Source organism: Cebus imitator, unplaced genomic scaffold (assembly GCF_001604975.1).
Source record: "Cebus imitator isolate Cc_AM_T3 unplaced genomic scaffold, Cebus_imitator-1.0 Scaffold56, whole genome shotgun sequence".
Lineage (NCBI taxonomy): Eukaryota > Metazoa > Chordata > Mammalia > Primates > Cebidae > Cebus > Cebus imitator.
The window spans coordinates 3168923-3188511 of record NW_016107371.1 but is presented as its reverse complement, the minus strand read 5'-3'; the positions used below and the strand labels follow the sequence as shown (position 1 = coordinate 3188511).

General features: G+C 33.1%; 1 protein-coding gene across 49 annotated transcripts in view; it reads right to left on the bottom strand.

Annotated features, from left to right (window-relative positions):
* The window catches only part of RIMS2 (regulating synaptic membrane exocytosis 2), a 688984-nt gene that overhangs the window by 176612 nt on the left and 492783 nt on the right, over positions 1-19589 (bottom strand). For 35 of the 49 annotated variants that reach the window (XM_037738660.1, XM_037738699.1, XM_037738669.1 and 32 more), the window contains one exon: positions 6348-6448. The exons of the other annotated variants lie outside the window; for them this stretch is intronic. In XM_037738660.1, the coding sequence (XP_037594588.1) occupies positions 6348-6448 (101 nt within the window). The remainder of the gene's footprint in view (positions 1-6347; positions 6449-19589) is intronic. 49 annotated transcript variants of the gene reach the window in all.

The window sequence follows — 19589 nt, the reverse complement described above, 5'->3', positions numbered from 1 at the left end:
ATGCTTCATTACTTCCTATTTAAAACATCTTATTGTACTCCCTGAGAATCTTTGCAGAGTAGAGACTGGGTTAACGAGATCACGCCTATCAGCATCTTCTTGTTCTATTTACCAGAGGATTCCATCTAACACCTGCACAATGATGTCTGTTTTACATGAATAGTAGGTTCTCTTGGTAGCTTGAGAACTCAGGCTATAGCTGCTATAGCAGCTCTTCCTGTAGCAGGTACAAGGCCTGGCTCTACCTACTTCATTATGTTACTGGGCTGCGTTACATACTAACAACAACTCAATTTTTCTCCTTAAGAAAAATACTTTTCCCAAGTATTTATTTCTATCACTGCTGTAAAATTAAAACATAATCCTTATTTCTTTACATCTGCATTATATCAAAATTCATGTATTTTCATGTTTATTCATAATATGTACAAGGCTATCTAATCTACATTTAAAATTGGCCTTTTATAAACTTAATCTTCTTTTTCAGGTCCATTTACATCATCACTATTAATGAGTAGTTCTTTAAAAACACCCCTATCCATATGCATGCCTGTTAATCACTTCATCAAGGACCAGTCACCTTTAATGTCAACCATGATAGCATAATTTCTTAATTTCAGTAATTTGGTTTGTAATTTTTCATCACACATTATGTTCCAGTCTCTTTTAATTTTAAAAATCTTCATATCCCTTTAAGATTCATAAATTCTTTTCCTCTAAATTTCATTTTCCTTTTAGATTTCTGCTGCTTGAATCTCCTTATTTGAGAGTAAAGGGAACATTCAATGATATCTGAGCCACACTAAAATCCTTTTCCTTATCTTACTCATTCCTTTATGATTTTTTTTTTGGTCTCATCAGATTCATATCTGGTACCTATGATTATGTTTGCTATTGTTACTATAAAATAACTAATATTAGCTGCATTAATTGAGCATTTACTAGTGCTAAACAATTTATATGCATCATCTCATTTAATCCTCATCACTACCATATAAAATAGATACCAAAGCTTTGTTTAATAGATAAAAAAAGCAGTGAGGTTAAACCTACCCCCGGCCACCCAGGCAGAGTCCACTTGACCCCAGGCTGTGCTCTTCCTACTACACTGCTTACCCACTGCTGCCACGTTCTCATGATATTTGAGACTTAAAGTATTCCTGACTTACAAACATTAAATTTTTAAAGAGTCCCTATATGGCCACTTCTAACAAGCCTCCACTTTTCTCCCCTCATTGCCTGTGCCTTGAAAGTCAATTAAAACACTTAAGGTAGCACAGAATGTGTCATCTCAGTGTTGAGAAGAGCATAAGCGCTAATCAAATGAAGCTGTTTAGATAACAGTGGCATTTTACTTGCCAGACATACTTTAACTATCTGAAATATTTTCTATTAATATTGCCTATAAGTCCACCAATTTCAGTTTATTTTGTGTTCATAAGGGCTTTTTAAAAAATGAAGCCTTGTGTTGTTATTCATATTTTAATGTAAGCTAGTTTAATCAAATTGCTTTTCGCCAATACCTCTTCGAGATCTGTGAATGAGTGCCTAAAGGACTAAAAGCCTGGGGAAAAAAGTGACAGAATGTAGGTGAGAAGTGCCTAGGGTCAGGCATGCACAATAAATGGAGACAAACTTTCTTCTCCTTTCTTTTACTACTTTGTCCTCTGTTCTAACCCAGTGTATTATATTATGGGTTAGATAGATTATCACAGGCTTCTGGCCTCCATTTGAAGAGATCTGGGCAACTCATAGATTATACTGCTTCTTAATTCCAGGAAGACAAATAAGAGAATGGAAAATTATGATATAACTGCTTTAACAGGAATAAGACATTTTTGTCACAATTTTATAGAAGCATTACCACAACATACTCCTTAAAAAAGAGCATCGTTTTTCCAGAAAAATAAGCTTTGAGTTCCAATAAATACTGTGCCAATAAACATTATTTGTTGAATGAGCAATATTTGTTGAAATGTTATGGGGTCACTCTTTCAAAGAATATCTTCAGAGCAATATTGTTTTGGGGAATATTTAAAAATATTAAATATAGTGATTTTAAAACTAAAGCTCATATGTTTGATAAACATTATCAAATCATCCATATTAATTTCCATGTATAAATACATTGTTTGACTTTTAATTACTGATGATTATGCCAGTTTATCATTTATATAACTCACAGAAGGGTAGTTGACCTATGGTGAACCATAATTTGCGCTGTGAAACGTAATAAATCACATTTTTCTGAGCAAATAAAAAGGAAAGAAAATTGATTTTATAGAAAAAATATGTTGATTCTTAAATTATTGCCAAGAATAGATGAATCATATTCAAGCTGGGTTAAAGAGAGTACAAGAGGCATGAAAGAGTACGTAAGTATAATAACTATGTTGAGGGAAACTCCCTGAGAAGTCATCCGCTTATTAACTAGGAATCATGTCTGTATATGTCTTTGCTACTCTTACTAAAAACAGACTCTCTGCTTTCAAGTTTTCTAGTATACTTAAAATATTCTTAGAAAGACAGTGACTTAGTAGGTATTGCTCTATAGATGCTTTCAAAGTGAGTTACTAAGAAGATTTCTTTAAATTTAGTATGAATTATTTAAAACTATCAATTCAGAAGTCTTGAGAAATTCAGGGAGCAATGCCATTTAGAATGTAAACTGTAGAGTTTTTTTTTTTTTTTTTTTTTTTTTTTTAAACCTAGGCTAACAATTAGATTCCACACAAGGCTTCAGAATAGTGCTGCTGGAATTTCAGGAATACAGCTCAGGAGAGAGCATATGCTTCATATTTCTGAGGCTTTGAATTTCATCATAGTTATGTCAAATTTGAAAAACTAAATTAGCCACAAATAATACTTTCCATGACTTAGTGGCTACGTGACCCTGGATAGATTTACTTAACCTTTCTATATCTTAGTTCCCTTATTTGTTAAATGATTTTCTTTAGCAACTAGATCTAATGTTAAAACACATAGGTCTATAGGAGGCTCTATAATTAGCATTTGTTATAAAAATAAAAAGTAAAGAATGTAAACAGAAGCTAAATAAACCTCATCAAAAAAGAGAGAAATGATGGTGCAAATTTTAATCTAAGGAATTGAAAACTAATATAACTTATTGTATACGTGTCTGAAGAAGATTCCTCTGTAATTTTCTCTTTGACTCATATCAGAGGGAGATGAACCTCAGATGATGGGGAGATAGATGATCCAGCAAAGATAGTTCCACATCAAGAAATACCTTGTTGTGGTACAAAACAGGGTTGTATTTTGGACCCCCTTAAAAAGTTGCACTTAAGAGACTTGATTATATTTTGAGGTAAGCTGGCTGCATAATTCTGGCAATAGAAAACAGAGTGATAAGTGTTCTACATTCACTGATAGGATTTGTCAGACATTATTAGAGGCCTTATAAAGATGTCAGATTATTTATTCTCAAAATAATGTTTTCAATTTTTTGATCACATCATTCACCTCTGGCTTCTAGCTAAAACTCCAATTGAGGAAGTCAACTCAGTTATCTAAAGGATAATTTTACAATGGTTCTTCACCTTAGAGCAGTAATTCTCAAACTAGTCTACATCAGAATCATCTGATAGACTTGTTAAAACACAGGAACCCCAATTCCAGAGTTTTTATTCCATTGGTCTGAAGGGGCTCCAGATAATTGCATTTCTAAAAGTCTCCAAGTGATGCTGATGCTGCTGATCTACTCCCTTAGAGAATATCTAGGAAATTATAATGCTTAGTACAATTACTCTTTATCAATATTTATTTTTTCCTAACCTAAAATGATTGCTGTCAAAGTTATAAAACTTTCAGGCCTTAAACATTCATTTATTCATGAATCGAGGTAAAATCAAAATTAAAAAAGAAATCCTGGCTTTGCTTATAGTATTCCTTTGGTCCATCCTTCTGTAATAAATTTCCGTCAGGCTTGTACAACAAGAATCACTGCTACTACTTCTAAAGAACTTGTCTTTATTGTATGAGCAATGTAAATCATAAAACTAATCGTTTCCCTTTCTGCCTTTGCTGCTTGTTAGAAAGCTCAGGGCTAACATACATGGCCCACATGTAGTGGATATGTAGGATCTTATACTATTCATTTGCTTCACAGACTTTACTTTTGGAGTTACCTTGTTTTATCCTGACTTTATTTTCTCTTGATTTCTTCTCCATTGACAATATTAATTAGAATATTATAAGTATTTTTATAAATAATCTACATTCCTTCCTCAAGTATAGTAAAATATAAACCAACAAACAAGTTTGTGTTATCTGAAGACATATTTACAAAAAATTTAATATCTTTCTTATCAGGACTTTATGCTTTGGTCTCTGGATTATATAAGGGGAACAGATAAGAGACTACAGCATAAAAAAACCACAAAAGGTCAGGTGTGTCTATTTAGTTCCAGGAAGAAATACAAAACAAACTAACAAAAAACAAATATCATTTCTGATATCTAACTCAAATAGGAATATATCTAAAATATTATAGCATTATAGAACTATTTTCTATAAAATTCACTGTACCCATTTGAAGTTATTCATATTTTCATTTTAGTGAAAATTTTCCAGAAATTTAGAACCTACTAAGTAAAGTGCAAGGCTATTTTCATTTGTCTTAAATTTACTTTTGTCTGGCTTTAGGCCTGTGACACTTCCAGTATATCAGAATTTGTGATAAATGATTTTGTATGGTAATAATGTAATTTGTGGAAGAGACTGGTAGTTTAGGAGTAGGTACTGATGTAAGAATCTCTGCCTTCTCTATGTTGTCTTATTGGAGAAGCTAGAAACTGGTACATATGTATGTACCTGCTACATATGTATACCCAACATAGCCACTTATGCTTTACTTAACTAGTTCTTGATGTTACAAAGGAGTGTAATGTAATAGAAACCTTAGATTAAGTATATAAGGATAAAACAGGCCTAAGTTTTAAAAAATCCAAATTGCTTTTCTCTATTACACAAAGACCATGAATATTACAACTATAATGATTTAATTACTAAGTCATAGAGCATATAATAGCTACAGTTATGCATAAATTTTGCTATTTTAATTCTTTTATTAAATCCTCAATAGCTATATCAGAACAAAGTATTTTCATGACTTTGGCCATGAATAGTATCGAGCAACTAAAAATGTGTTGAATAAAAAAAGATAATGGAGTACAAGAACAATGAAATAGACTGGGCACAGTGGCTTATGCCTGTAATCCCAGCACTTTGGGAGGCCAAGGAGGGCAGATCACAGGGTCAGGAGTTCAAGACCACCCTGGCCAACATAGTGAAACCCTGTCTCTACTAAAAATACAAAAATTAGCCAGGCATGGTGGTGTACCCCTGTGGTCCCATGTACTTGGGAGGCTGCAACAGAAGAATCAGTTTAACCCAGGAGGTGGAGGTTACAGTCAACCAACATTGCACCATTGCACTCCAGCCTGGGTGACAAAGTGGAGACTCTGTTTCAAGAAAAAAAAAAAAAAAACTTTATTTCTGCCCTTGGTAGATCTCATACTTCAAACTATTCCCAAAGAGTAGTTTAAAAAGATTCATACTAAAAGACTTTTGAACCCTTAGCAGCACTTCATGAATATGTACAGATGCTCTTTGCTTCATGATGGGGTCATGCCCTATTGAATCCATTGTAAGTTGAAAGTGCATTTAACACATCTTGCAAACATCACAGCTTAGTATAGCTTACCTCAAACATGTTTAGAATACTAGACATTTGCCTATAGTTGGGCAAAATCATTTAATTGAAAGCCTATTTTATAATAAAGTATTGAATAGCTCATGTAATTTATTGAATACTTTACGGAAAGGGAAAAACAGAATGGTTGTATTAGTACTTGATATATGGCTTCTACTGAATGTGTATTGCTTTTACACTATCCTAAAGTCAAAAACTTGTCAGTTGATCCATTATAGGCCAGGCACATTTGTATTTTGTTCCAATAATTCAGTAATAAACCTGATTCAATTAAAATACTTTAAAGTGGGAAAAAAATCTATATTAAAAAAACCCATGAGATCATTTAACTACTTCTTAAACGTTTTTGAGGGGCTATAGATTTTACAAAATAAAAAATTCTAAGAGATTTGTCATTAGAGGTTTAATCTTCTGTATTTTATAATAATTTTTTAAAGTAAGGCAAATTCTACTGCTAAGAGCTGTATACAAACACATAAATTTTAGCACTTAGTAATATCATGGGGCCATGGCATTATATGCTTGTGTTTGACTAATCTGCATTTAGTAGTTTAAAAAAATCTGTTTCAAATGATTGATTATTTTACAACTTTTAAAAAGAAAAATGTCTTGCCTTCGAATGGTAATCTTGTTCCAGTCTGGGATCTGATCCGGCTACCTGTTTGTATTTGTTAATTTTCATTTGGCGATTTCTCTCCTCTATATCCATAGTACCTATCGAGTAGAAAAAAACCCGTAAAATTAATGTTCAGTTCTTATTTCTGAGTCCGGCTTAAAGGATGTATAAAAGAAGAAATGCTAGGCTGGTATATTACTTTCACTCAATGTAGCATATACAAATTAAATGTCATATTATTTAAAAGATTTCTTTACAGTATACAATTTGGTAAGTAAAAACATGATATTAAATATGTAAAATAATTTCAATCTGTATAAAATATAAATAAGTCTAAAGAGAAGATAACAAATCTTCATTAGGTAGAAAACAATTTCTGGTACATGTATGTCCAGAATATATTTGACTGCACAGAAATTTGACAATAGTAATATTATGAGAACTTTAACTTGTAATTCATCATAATTTATTATTAAAGCTATAAGTTGCTTTCAAATACAATTTTAGAATTGCATTTAGAAACTATTATCATAAAATTAGGCTACATATTAAAGCAGTTTGCCCCAGCATATGTGTGAATCCAATTATAAGAAATTTTTGAATTTGAATTTTCTAGAACTAGGATCAACAAACAGGTTCTTGTAATAATACTACTGATAACATACCATGTCAGTAAAGGCACAAAGTATGACTGGTCTCAATTTTATTAAAAAATTAGAATATAAAGAGTTAAGAAAGTGAAACAGTAAGCCTCTTACAAAAAGACATTAATGCCCTTTATAACACGTGCTACCTCAAAACACATCAGTTGTAAATATTCAGAGGGTCTTCAAAAATTTTGGTTAGAATGAGAAGTACATTAAGTTAGAAAATCCTAGAAAACATGAAAAAGCATTTGGAAGTATATTTATGGGGCAGGCACAGTGGCTTATGCCTCTAATCCCAACACTTTGGGAGGCTGAGGTAGGAGCATTGCTTGAGACCAGGAGTTCGAGATCATCCTGGGCAACATAGCATGACCTGTCTCTACAACAACAACAACAACAACAACAACAACAAATTTGCCGGGTGTGGTGATGCATGCCTATAGTCCCAGCAACCTGAAAGGGTGAGGCTGGAGGATTATTTGAAATCAAGAGTTTGGAGGCTGCAGTGAGCTATGATCATACCACTGCACCCCAGGTTGGCCAACACAGTGAGACCCCATCTCAAAAAAATTACATTTATGATTTTTAAAAGATTCATGGGAATATCCAATTTCTCATAAACATACATAATTTAATCATGATCATGTACTACAAATCTACATATTGGGAAAAATGAACTTAGTGGACTCAACTGGGTAGCTTTAATAAAATGTCAGTAAATTCACAATGTGTTTAGGTAGGAATGCCAACATACACATACATACGTCTTGCTTAAGATCATGACTTTAAAATTTTAGTAAAGACAATAGACAGAAGTGTGCCTATTAAAAAATAGGTATTTTAATACTTACCTGATTTTTTAAATGGAGTAAAGGGAAAGGGGATTAAAAAGGTACCAGTATAACTAGAAGTTATGGTATCCTCTCCTGAGCCAATATTTTTAAATTTTTAATGTTTGAATTTTTTAGTATTACTCTCTGCCCCATAAAAATCTCATTGTATATCAGATAGTTAAAATTTGTTAGTAACAAATTTTAAAGGAAAATTGGTTAATTAAAATAATATGAAAAGGGAAGAAAATGTTTCAAAAAGAAAATCTTAGATAAATACAAAAAAATCCTTATACTATATTACCTCTATATACCAGCAAATTTAAATCAACTATTCAATAAAGTGAGATAATTTGTTACTTGCAATAGTCACATGTTAACAATGATTTGACTGAGTCTGAGTCAAATTTGAAAGTCAGGAATATTAATGCTATGTTAATATAATCTGAATGACATATAAAACCAGGTGAGTGCCTCCATGATGCAAATATAAAATATAGTCAAGTATAAATATCTATTAGTCTGTTAAAATACAGCTTTGGAATTGTTTGTACTTCAAGAGATATTTTCTGGTAAACATATTTTCCCCAAAGGCCAGCCAATAAAAAAATGAGCCAAACATTACAAAATTATGGGTCCTAAAACAATATTATCTAAAAGGGGTATTTGCAAAGTTTCTCAAAAAGTTTCATGTTGATATAAATAGCACTAATTGACAAGTTTAAACACACATACCTATATAGATAATAATATGTAGTGATAAACATATACATAGAAACATATATTTTTTCCAATTTTTAGACTATTTTCTGAATGGAAACATCCTAGGAAAGCTACATTAAATTCCTTCTGATTACTAGGTAGTAATGTGAATAACACTGGCAGTAGTTGACAAACTTTTTCCGTAAAGGGCCCAATAACAAATATTGCAGACTTTGTAGGCCATATGGAAACTGTTACTCTGCCACAACTCTGCCAACCATAGCATGAAAGCAACTGAAGACAATGCATACATAATAAGTGTGGCTTTATTACAATAAAACTTTGTTTACAAAACAGGCAGTGAGTCAGATTTGGTCTCTGGCATATTGGTTTAACAGTGCTTGCAAAAGTGTCTTTCTCTTTAGAAATTGTTTAAAAATTAGGTAGAATCAGATTTATGCAACACAACCATTGGCAGATCTAAGGAGAATATGAATCTGTATTTGCTGGATAAGCAAAGAAAGATGCAAACAGAGCTTTCTAACCATTTAAATATGTTATCAATTAAATTACGCTCTCAAACAAAACTCTCATCTCCAGACCCAATCACCATCTATAGACAGTTCCCAAATGGGAAAATTCTTTATTAGAGTCTTAACCAATGAAATCTCAACGGACCACTTTAGTCAGCAAACTTGAGTAAATATCCTTCCACCTTATAACTGTGAAACTTCCTAGGAGAATAACCCTTGGTACAAACTGTAAACAAACAGACCTCCCTACCCAAAAATTATTTGGCTTATATGAAGTCTTTTGCTCCTTTTCTATATTTGTAGAACCTATTTCCAAAAAGAAAACACTCTATGTAGAATAATATCCTTAGAGAGAAAAGTCTCCTATTGATAAAGTGATCCAGCATGGAGGATTCTTCACCAGCAAGGTGATTTTTCTTCGCTAGTCCTTTGCTCTGAGGAAAATAATCCAGTAATAATATTTTGATTTCAACCAAAGTTAGTCTTTTTTTTTTTTTCCTTGGAATGAAAAAGAATTTAGAGAAATCGGTAAAATAGCTGTTCACTGGTTGAGGAAAGAATCATGTAATTTCTAAACTTTGTTTCAGCTCTGATATCCTATGTACACTCTATAAAAGGAAAATAAATGAAAATGATAAAGTGAATGAATTTTGCTCAATTTTCTCTCTTTTTCAGATTCATAGTAAGAATCTGCATATTTAAGGCCCTCAAAAGCCTGCAATAAAGAATAACCACTTGACCACAGAATACTTACCTTTTTCTCCATCTGTTAATATCTTGCTGAAATAATTTCATACTTCCCAAATTAAAATTTTGAAAAATGCTGGTTTATAGGTTTAGAGGGTAAATTTATCTAGGAATCTCTAAGATTCATTTTCTTATATGTGATGAACTATGCTTATTTCAGAAGACCTCTTAGTGATTTGATATGGCTTTGTAATTCAAGTATGCTTAAAAAATTATAGTCATTATATCTTTGAAATCAATTATCAAAACATTTTCAAATTAAAAAAAAATTTGATTAAGATGGTAATGGGACAATCCAATTTCTTGAGCAAATGCATTTACAATGAAAGTTACTACATGTTTGCAAATACGTATTAATGTAAAAATATGTTAATGTTTAATGTAGTAAACTGATATTCAAGTTATCTGAAATTCTTTTTGGTATAAGTAAATTATTAACTAAATAGAGAAAATATATTGTTCCATAAATATTAGAGTTGATTTAAATTATGCTGGAAATGGCCCTCTGTTTTTTTATATGTATATATACACAAATACTCCTGAATTCCATATATGTTAGCATATCCACTCAATAAACGACATTTTAAACAAAACTTATCTTCTTCCTTTCCCTTAAATTATATTAATTCCCTTCCTTACACTATAAAATATCTTTATTTTACTTTATATATTTTAAAGCAGAGCACAAAAAAGATATCATATGTGGATGTTCTGGAATTAATAAATATTTCAAAATAATCATTTTTTTTTCAAATTGGAAGCTTCTGGCCCATTTTCAGCCACTGACCAAAAAAAAAAAAAATCCAATATTTTGTTGTTCTTTATTTAAACTTATTTTCTTAAATCATATCACATATTCTGTACCTATTTATTTTGATATAAATAAAAATTAATTTTATGGTTATTTTGAACTTAAAAAAAGCTGATGTAATGTGCCCAGAAAATTAAAGTTACGTTGATAAAGCTGCCATGACATCTAATATTAAAAAGGTTAACTTACACATGGATTTTTTTTAACCAAAGCTATAGTTGAATATGGCAACATTAGCTGGCAGCCAACTAGTGGTTGTTTAGGTTTTACTATACACTTGCCGTACAAAGATCATCAGCCTACTTTCAGTGATTTCTGTAGCGTGCAAAACAGCAATCATTTTAAGTTTGCTTTTCCAAACACACACACACACATTGCCCCACACACAGAAAGACAGAGAGAGAGTGAAAGAGCATGAGCATGCCCCTGGAGTCCGAGAGCAATTTCATACTCCAAACTTCTTTGAAGTAGGGGTACAGATTTAGCAGTGATGCAATTCAGAAGGAAGCTGAACAGCGACTAGACTATGGCAGGATTCTTGATTCAGTCATCCATCTTGTAATCATAAACAAAATGTTCAAATCTGAGGATCTTAAGAGGGAAAACTCTTAAGCCCAATATGGAAACTCAAGAAAGAACACTAAACTTCAGAAAAAAATGAGAAATATGAAATTATAGACATCGTGGAAGTCTAAGATTATCTCATTTAAATCCAGAAATTGCATTGGTTAGTATTTCAAATTCTTATAGATAATTCAATGATTTTAAAACATTCCCTCTACCCCATTTCCCATCTCCCCTATTTGTATGAAAATATTCAACCTCAGGTTAAAAAAAAATTTCCTTTAAGTGAGATAAAGAATTGCACTAGCTGGCTATTTCATGAAGGTTTCTGATTATGTGGAGTTCTTTTTGATTATTGCATGTCTTGGCAAAACTAAGCTCTGCCTTGAAATAATTTGAGGTTAGAAAACAAATTTTATAGTTTATATTTTTTAACATAACATATCAAGAACTTGTGGGATGATCACTAAACATTTGCACTTTGTAATTAAATTTATTCTAAATAGTATTTCTTTTAAAAGTACATATGTTTGTTTTTCAGTTAAATTTAAGAATTAAAGGTATTGGTGTAAATATGAAGTTGCAGTCAATAGTGAAGGATTTCCAAATGCTAACTGTTTTCTGTTGAAAGTATCCAAATAATTGATAACAAAATACACACAGTATAGTTTTAATAAATCTAATTGATTTTAAAAAATACAGAGTGATATAAAAATGTAAATAAATGTAATCTGAACATAAATCAAAATATTATCTGAGGCTTTTTTCTAATTGACGCTAAAGAAGTATATTACTGGCAGGGCGCGGTGGCTCATGCCTGTAATTCCAGCACTTTGGGAGGCCGAGACGGGTGGATCACGAGGTCAAAAGATCGAGACCATCTGGTCAACATGGTGAAATCCCGTCTCTACTAAAAATACAAAAAAGTAGCTGGGCATGGTGGCGTGTGCCCATAGTCGTAGCCACTCGGAAGGCTGAGGCAGGAGAATTGCCTGAACCCAGGAGGCGGAGGTTGCGGTGAGCCGAGATTGCGCCATTGCACTCCAGCCTGGGTAACAAGAGCGAAACTCCAGCCTGGGTAACAAGAGTGAAACTCCACCTCAAAAAAAAAAACAAACAAAAACAAACAAACAAACAAAAAGAAGTGTATTACTTATATAGAAGGACATATTTTTTAAAATTTAAATTTAAAGTTAATTAAACTATTGAGAAGAAAAAATAATTTTGATAACTATCTTACTAAATTATATTTTATGAACTTTTAAGAAAATACAAACAATGTGGAATAGACACAAAAGAAGATACAGACAATATTTCTGTCATTAGAGAATGACAGAAATAACATATTTTAAATGAACAAAACTCAAAGGGCCAAATTGTGGACCCTCAATGCTAAATTCACTATTTAAGTATGTACCAAATGAAGTGCAATGAAAAAAAAGGTATCATCAGTGTACAGCTATTGGCTCGCTTCAAGGTGGCAATTACAGATGAGAAAGCATGGCTCCATATATTTATTTTCTAGATGCAACAAGATATAATATAAAAACAAAAATTTCTTTAAACTGTCAGAGGACTAAGTATAAAAATTGCTAATGTCTCGAAATAAAAATGTATATTTTATGTCACAGCTTTATTTTAAAGGGCAGTGCAACTCAAGAAGAAAATAAACTACTTGATTTTAATGAATATTTTAACTGTTCTTTCAGTATCTGTAAATGATTTTCATGAATATTTTAACTGTTCTTTCAATATCTAAAAACTGTGAAAAAATTAGTTAAAATATAACACATTGACATTGTATATGAAAAAAAACTTAAAACTGATCATATTTTTGATCCTAAAATTCCACCTCCCAGGAGCTTTCTTAAAGAAATGTCAGTGTGCAAATATATGTACACAAGCATATCAATTGTGCCATTGTTTGGTAATTGTCACTGATCACTGTTGTCTCAACCTCCCATGCTCAAATGATCCTCCCACATTGGCCTCCTGAGTAGCAGGTGCATGTTGCCATATCTGGCTAATTTTTTAAATGTTTTAGAGACAAGGTTTTGCCATGTTTCCCAGGCTGGTCTCAAACTTCTGGGCTCACCCTGGCCTTCCAAAGTGCTGGGATTACTCTTGTGAGCCATCATACCTGGACAAGAGTGCTTTTCATTAGATAAATTATTTCTTAAAAGTAGATGTAATGCAAGGAATAACAAAACCAGGACAAATTGAGAAAAAGCATGGAAATAAATACTTCATAAAAAGCATGAATTATGTACCAAATTACATTAGTGTTGTACTAGTGCAAACAGAGGTATTTTATTTTAAAGAGTAAACAACTTAATAGTTCAACTAAGATACGCTAGTTTTGAGGAATGTTTATTTCCAAATCAATGGTGACCCTTTCTCTATTGTTTTCACTAGGACCTGAAATGAATGAAAGAATATTAATTTGATTTTGCTTATAACACATTTGTTTAAAAATAATCTTTCCTTTGCTCTTAGGAATGTTGTAAGAATCCTGAACTCCATATGTACTTTAATGAAAAAAGGGAATGAAATGAAAAAGGAAAGAAACTTACAAAATTGTATTACCTCCAGGCTCACAGTTATGAATGCTAGTCTTTTAAATTGGGTTCTAAATCTTAATAACCTATTTTAAATGTTTAGATTAACTGTTGCTCTGTGTTCTTGTCTTGTGTTACTCTGTTAACTCCCCACCATGTTCAATAAAAAATACTTCAAGGGAGGTGCTATAGACAAATTTCAGACTCTTTTCCCTATGGTAAAAATAAAGTGATATCCGGTGGCTGACGCCTGTAATCCCAGCACTTTGGGAGGCTGAGGTGGGTGGATCATGAGGTCAAGAGATCGAGACCATCCTGGTCAACATGGTGAAACCCTGTGTCTACTAAAACTACAAAACATTAGCTGGGCATGGTGGCGCATGCCTGTAATCCCAGCTACTCAGGAGGCTGAGACAGGAGAATTGCTTGAACCCAGGAGGCGGAGGTTGCGGTGAGCCGAGATCGCGCCATTGCACTCCAGCCTGGGTAACAAGAGCGAAACTTCGTCTCAAAAAAAATAAAAAATAAAAAAAATAAAGTGATATCTAAACTATTTGGGGATATAAATTGATTAGGAGGGATCTAATAATCTAGCATATGTTTGCTTTTGATCTCTAAATTCAGTGAACAGACTGGAATTTTATTATTCAGAGGACTTAGATTTTAGTGTTATTTTAGGTTTTGATATTAAAAATCAGGGCGTAGTCATGCACGATGGCTTACACCTATAATTCCAGCACTTGAGAAGCTGAGGAGGGAGGACTGCTGGAACGCAGGAGTTTGGGAGCAGAGTGGGCAACAAAGTGAGAACCCACTCTAAACAACAAATCAAAACTTTAGCCAGGAGTGGTAGTATGTGCCTGTGGTCCCAGCTACATGGGAGGCTGAGAAGGAGGATCACTTGAGCCCAAGAGGTAGAGGCTGCAGTGAGCCATGTTTGTGCCACTGTACTCCAGCCTGGGTGACAGAGTGATACTTTGTCTCAAAAAAAAAAAAAAAAAAAGGGAAAAAGAAAAAAGAAATAAGGATGTACTTGGTCCACTGGGGAGGATCAGGGTTTTATGCCTGCAGAATATAGTAGAAGTACCTACCACAGAGTTGATGGGTCCTTGAAACTGCCCGGATTTTGGGTAATGAGTACATTTGTATTACATAAGGTTAAATAAAATCTTTTATATTTTTGAGACAGGGTCTTGCTTGGTCAGCCAGGCTGAAATGCAGTGGCTCAATCATAGCTCATTATAGAGTTCTGATCTTCCAGGCTTAAGTGAGCTTCCTGCCTCTGCCTTCCAAGTAGCTGAGACCACAGGTGTGCATACCATGCTCTGCTGTTTTTATTTTTAGTAGAGATGAAGTATCCCTACATTTTACTGGCTGGTTTTGAACTCCCGGCCTCAAGTGATCCTCCCACCTTGGTTTCCCAAAGTGTTGGGATTACAGGCATGAGCCACTGTGCCTAGCTACTGGGAGAAATGCCTGATGTAGGCAATGGTGGCGGGGGAGGGGGGATGGAGACAGGAAACCACCATGGCATGTATGTACCTATGCAACAATCCTGCAGGATGCAGGATGTGCTCACGTACCCTAGAGCTCAAATACAGTAAAAAAAAAAAAAAAAGATTAAAAAAACAGCATGGGTTGAAAAGATAGATTTAGGTTTGAATCCTGGCTTCACAAGTCCTGTACCTACAAACATCACTTTCTGAGCATAAAATTCTTCATCTATGAAATGAATAGTTTTGGACTATAAATTCTTGGACTAATAAATTTTTGGACTAATAAATATCTATTAATTGTAATAGATATTCTTCACAATTCCATCTGCTATACACATCTTTGGTTGATTGATATATACATATTTTGAGACAGAGTCTCACTCTGTTGCCCAAGCTGGAGTGCAGTGGTAGGATCTCAGCTCACTGCAATCTCCGCCTCCCGGGTTCAGGTGATTCTCCTGCCTTCGCCTCCCGAGTAGATGGGATTGCAGGTGCATGCCACCATGCCCAGCTAATTTTTTGTATTTTTAGTAGAGACAGGGCGTGTTAGCCAGGATGGTCTCCATCTCCTGACCTCGTGACCTGCCTGTGTCAGCCTCCCAAAGTGCTGGGATTACAGGAATGAGCCATGGCACTCGGCCAGTTGGTTGATTTTGAAGTCAAATGATGTTTGTTTTTTGTTTTATATTATCATATTTATTTCATTAATATACATAATGTAAAGTGCTGTAGACATTTTAAATATCTGTCCTGGTGTCACATTCATTACATTTCCCTTTATAAAATGTTTGTATATTTGCAGAGGAAGAGAAGAAAATGAAATAAAGGAAGACGTGAGGGAAAGACAGAGATAAAGAAAAGGAAGAGAGGATGAGCCAGAGCCTGGGAGAGAGAGAGAAACAGGACACACAAGAGACATTGACTATATTGAAACATTCATTAAACCAGGAACTTCGTCCGGGAAAATGAGTCACAAGAGTGATCTAATATTTTAGGCTAAAGCGCAATTGCTTCACTATATACATTTCTTTTTTCATAATATAGAGTGACAAGTATAGGAGAAAATGTTACTAACCTTTTAGAACTTAGTTATGTTCAAATTGTTAGTCACAATTCCTGTATCTTTGAAAAAACAAGATATATTTTGAGGGTAAACTGAATTTTAAGATGAAAAGTCCCTCAGAGAAAAAATACAACATTTATTGAAATTGCTTCTAAGAAAAGGTACAATAATTGTTTATAAAAGACACAAATATCAGTCAGATTAAGTGGGTTAATAAACTTCTCCCTATTTGTGTTACGTGCTTTAGAATATTCTACCTTTTACATGATAGCTAAATACCCACATTAAAGGAGATATGATTAACAGAGTAGCATGTATTAGCACCCTGTATATATGTCTTATCCTCATCTTTTATGTTTCGATATGACACAATCATCAAATACCACTGTATTCCACATCTGGGATGTAAATTTATGAACTAAATAAAATTTGTGAACTAAATTTAAATTATACTACCTATGGCATTAAAATGATGATATAAAATATTTTTGAAAGTATTAAGGATATCTTTTACTTTCCAAGTCAGGCAGACAAACAGGCACATAAAAAATGAGAAATAATTCACAATAGAAACATACGATAATATGTATATTCTTGAAAGAATCCAAACACAACACATGTGATCATGTCCCTCAAACCTTAATGGATGTGTGAAATAATGAACCTTGCTTTTCTCCTCCTTCAAAAAGAATGGATTCCTATACAGAGAGAGGAGTGAAATAGGGCAAAATTACTAAATGAAAAATATTAGTTGTTAGATATATCACTTCATATTTTCAATGATGTTATAAAATATTTACATCTTGTTTAGGTTAATAACACGTTGCAAACCATATACATGGCAAATAAGATGATTAAACTCTGCCTGGAAAATTAAATTCTGAAAACCTAAAGAGAAAAATAAAATTGTTTATACTTAAAGAAACATCACCAAAATAAATTGTGATTATAAACTGCAAATGTGATATAAGATTCTAACATAAGAACAGATAAGAAAGATTTGTAAAAGTAAGTTCCTCCTTATATCCATGGTGATCATCCTGGAAAATGATTATTCACTTGGGTTATGAATTGGAATAAAATCACTGAAGCTTATGTAGCAATATTATGATTAAAAGAAAAGAAGCACATTTTAACTTTTATTACATTTTATCCATTTGGCTAATTATTTTCGCAAAGTGATGTTAACATTTTAAGTCAAATTAGGATCACCATTAAATTGAAATAATTATATTTAATCAGAAAAATAAATATTTAGATATATGGATTTAAAATAGTACTCATGCTTGGACACCAAATTGTATTGCTTTTTCCCCAGATGCTTCTGATGATTGTTATTGGTCAAGTGTACAAGAATGATTACACAGAGCAGCTAATGTCATGTAGTATAATATTACCTTAGAATTCAAAGGAATGCATCCTAAATGTTTCATGAATAGGGAAATCTCATAAAACGTTTCCATTCAATACTGAGAATAAAGAGGAATTAACAATTAGATGGAGTCACTCTCAGATCAGGAAGGATGAGAATTAGATGAAGAGACATCAGGACAGACTAGTGTAAGCTGGAGAAACTGCACTGAGTTTTTAATGTAATTTTTTTTTCTTTTTTCTAAATGTAATGTTGGTTCTAATGACTTTTAACCTTTCAAATGCCCTGTGTGAAAACTAGATACATTGAGGATCCTAAATACAATTGCAAACTAGAGTGAGCTGGTCTCCACTGATGTTAAATATCCCTTTTCTGAATTCCTCTCTTCTTGCTCTCTTCTTCCTAGGCCTCTAGTATTGTTGTCTCATAATATTCTCTGCACAATGTCCCCATTATTGGTTTGGCCTTCTTGGCTTTAAAATTTCTGTATCTTTTGCTTTGTCACTGTAAGGCTGCTATTTCCTAAGGTTAAGGACATGGGTTCTGGCACAAAGTCATTGCTTTGGTTAAAATTCCAGCTTCAAACAGCTTGGGTAATCCATTTAACTAACCTATGCGTCAATTTTTCAATCTGCAAACTAAAAATAAAAGTAGTACCTGCATAGAGTGTTAAACTCAGTCACATACTAAAACAATTTATACTAAGTGATTTAATTTTCCAAAATATCAACTGCATTTTAAAAGAAGAGTTAAAGAAATTTAATTAAGAAAATGCACACTAAAAAATTGGTTTTGAACACTGAGTCCTTCTTCCTCAACTACTCTAAAACTTTCCTAATCTCCTTGTCAGAACTAGTTCTTATACTGAATCTCCCAAGAGATGATCTGCAATATCTGGAATCAACAATCTAGCCATCAATTATTTATTATCATTCCAAGTTTTCTAAGTGGGACCCATTGCATCTAGAATAAAAACAGTGAGTTTTTACACAATTTGAGCATCTGGTTTCATTCAACTGAGCCTTACATATTTGAGCTATAAAGTAAGAATATTCAAATATAGGGAGCTTCTTACTGTATCTCCAATACTGAGTTAAATGCAGTATGTTATGTGGTTTACTGGTGGTTCATTAGCAAGAACTCCCTCTACTTATTTTGTGGTGACTTTACTTAAAGAAAAACCTAATCATTGATTACTGTAGTTAACTGGATATTGTAAAACTTATCTCTCAAAGGTTACTAGAAAAATCCTATTTGCCAAATCAAGTGATCATTCCTCAGCACGATTTTTTTGGACGTTACTTCAGCATTTGCTAAAATTATTACATTGTCCTTGACATTTTCTTCAACTGTTTGGCCCTGTACTTATCTCTTAGTTCACTCTTTATCAAACTACTTTACCGGCTCATCTTTCTCAGCTCATTTTTCAAATGTATGCATTTCCCAAAGTGTTGTTACAGCTTTCCTTTTTCATTCTATCCTTGAGTGGTTTTTATTTAATTTCAAATCTTCAATGTCCCATCAATGCTGAAGGCTCTGTCCTTCAGCTTCTACCTTTCCTGTAAGCTCCAAGATTTACATTTCCAGTTGTCTCCTAGTCATCCCCAAGTGGATGCCCCACTAGCACCTAAAACTCAGCTTGTCCCAAACAAGTTACAATTATAGCTGATGTCTATTCTCCTATAATCATTATCAATGAATACCTACTACATCCAGAATCTATTTCTTTGTTAACTGTCTTGCCTGTTCTGGGTCTTTTTTTGGTTTCTTGCCCACTGTTTTAGATTCAAAGCTTTAGTCCCATCTTTGCTTTCTAGCTAAAGCCCTCAGTAGTCTTGTTTCTTTCACTTTGAATTCTGAAGCTACAGGCTAACCCCACCCATGACCACGCCCCTGTGGACTCCTATCTTGGGAGG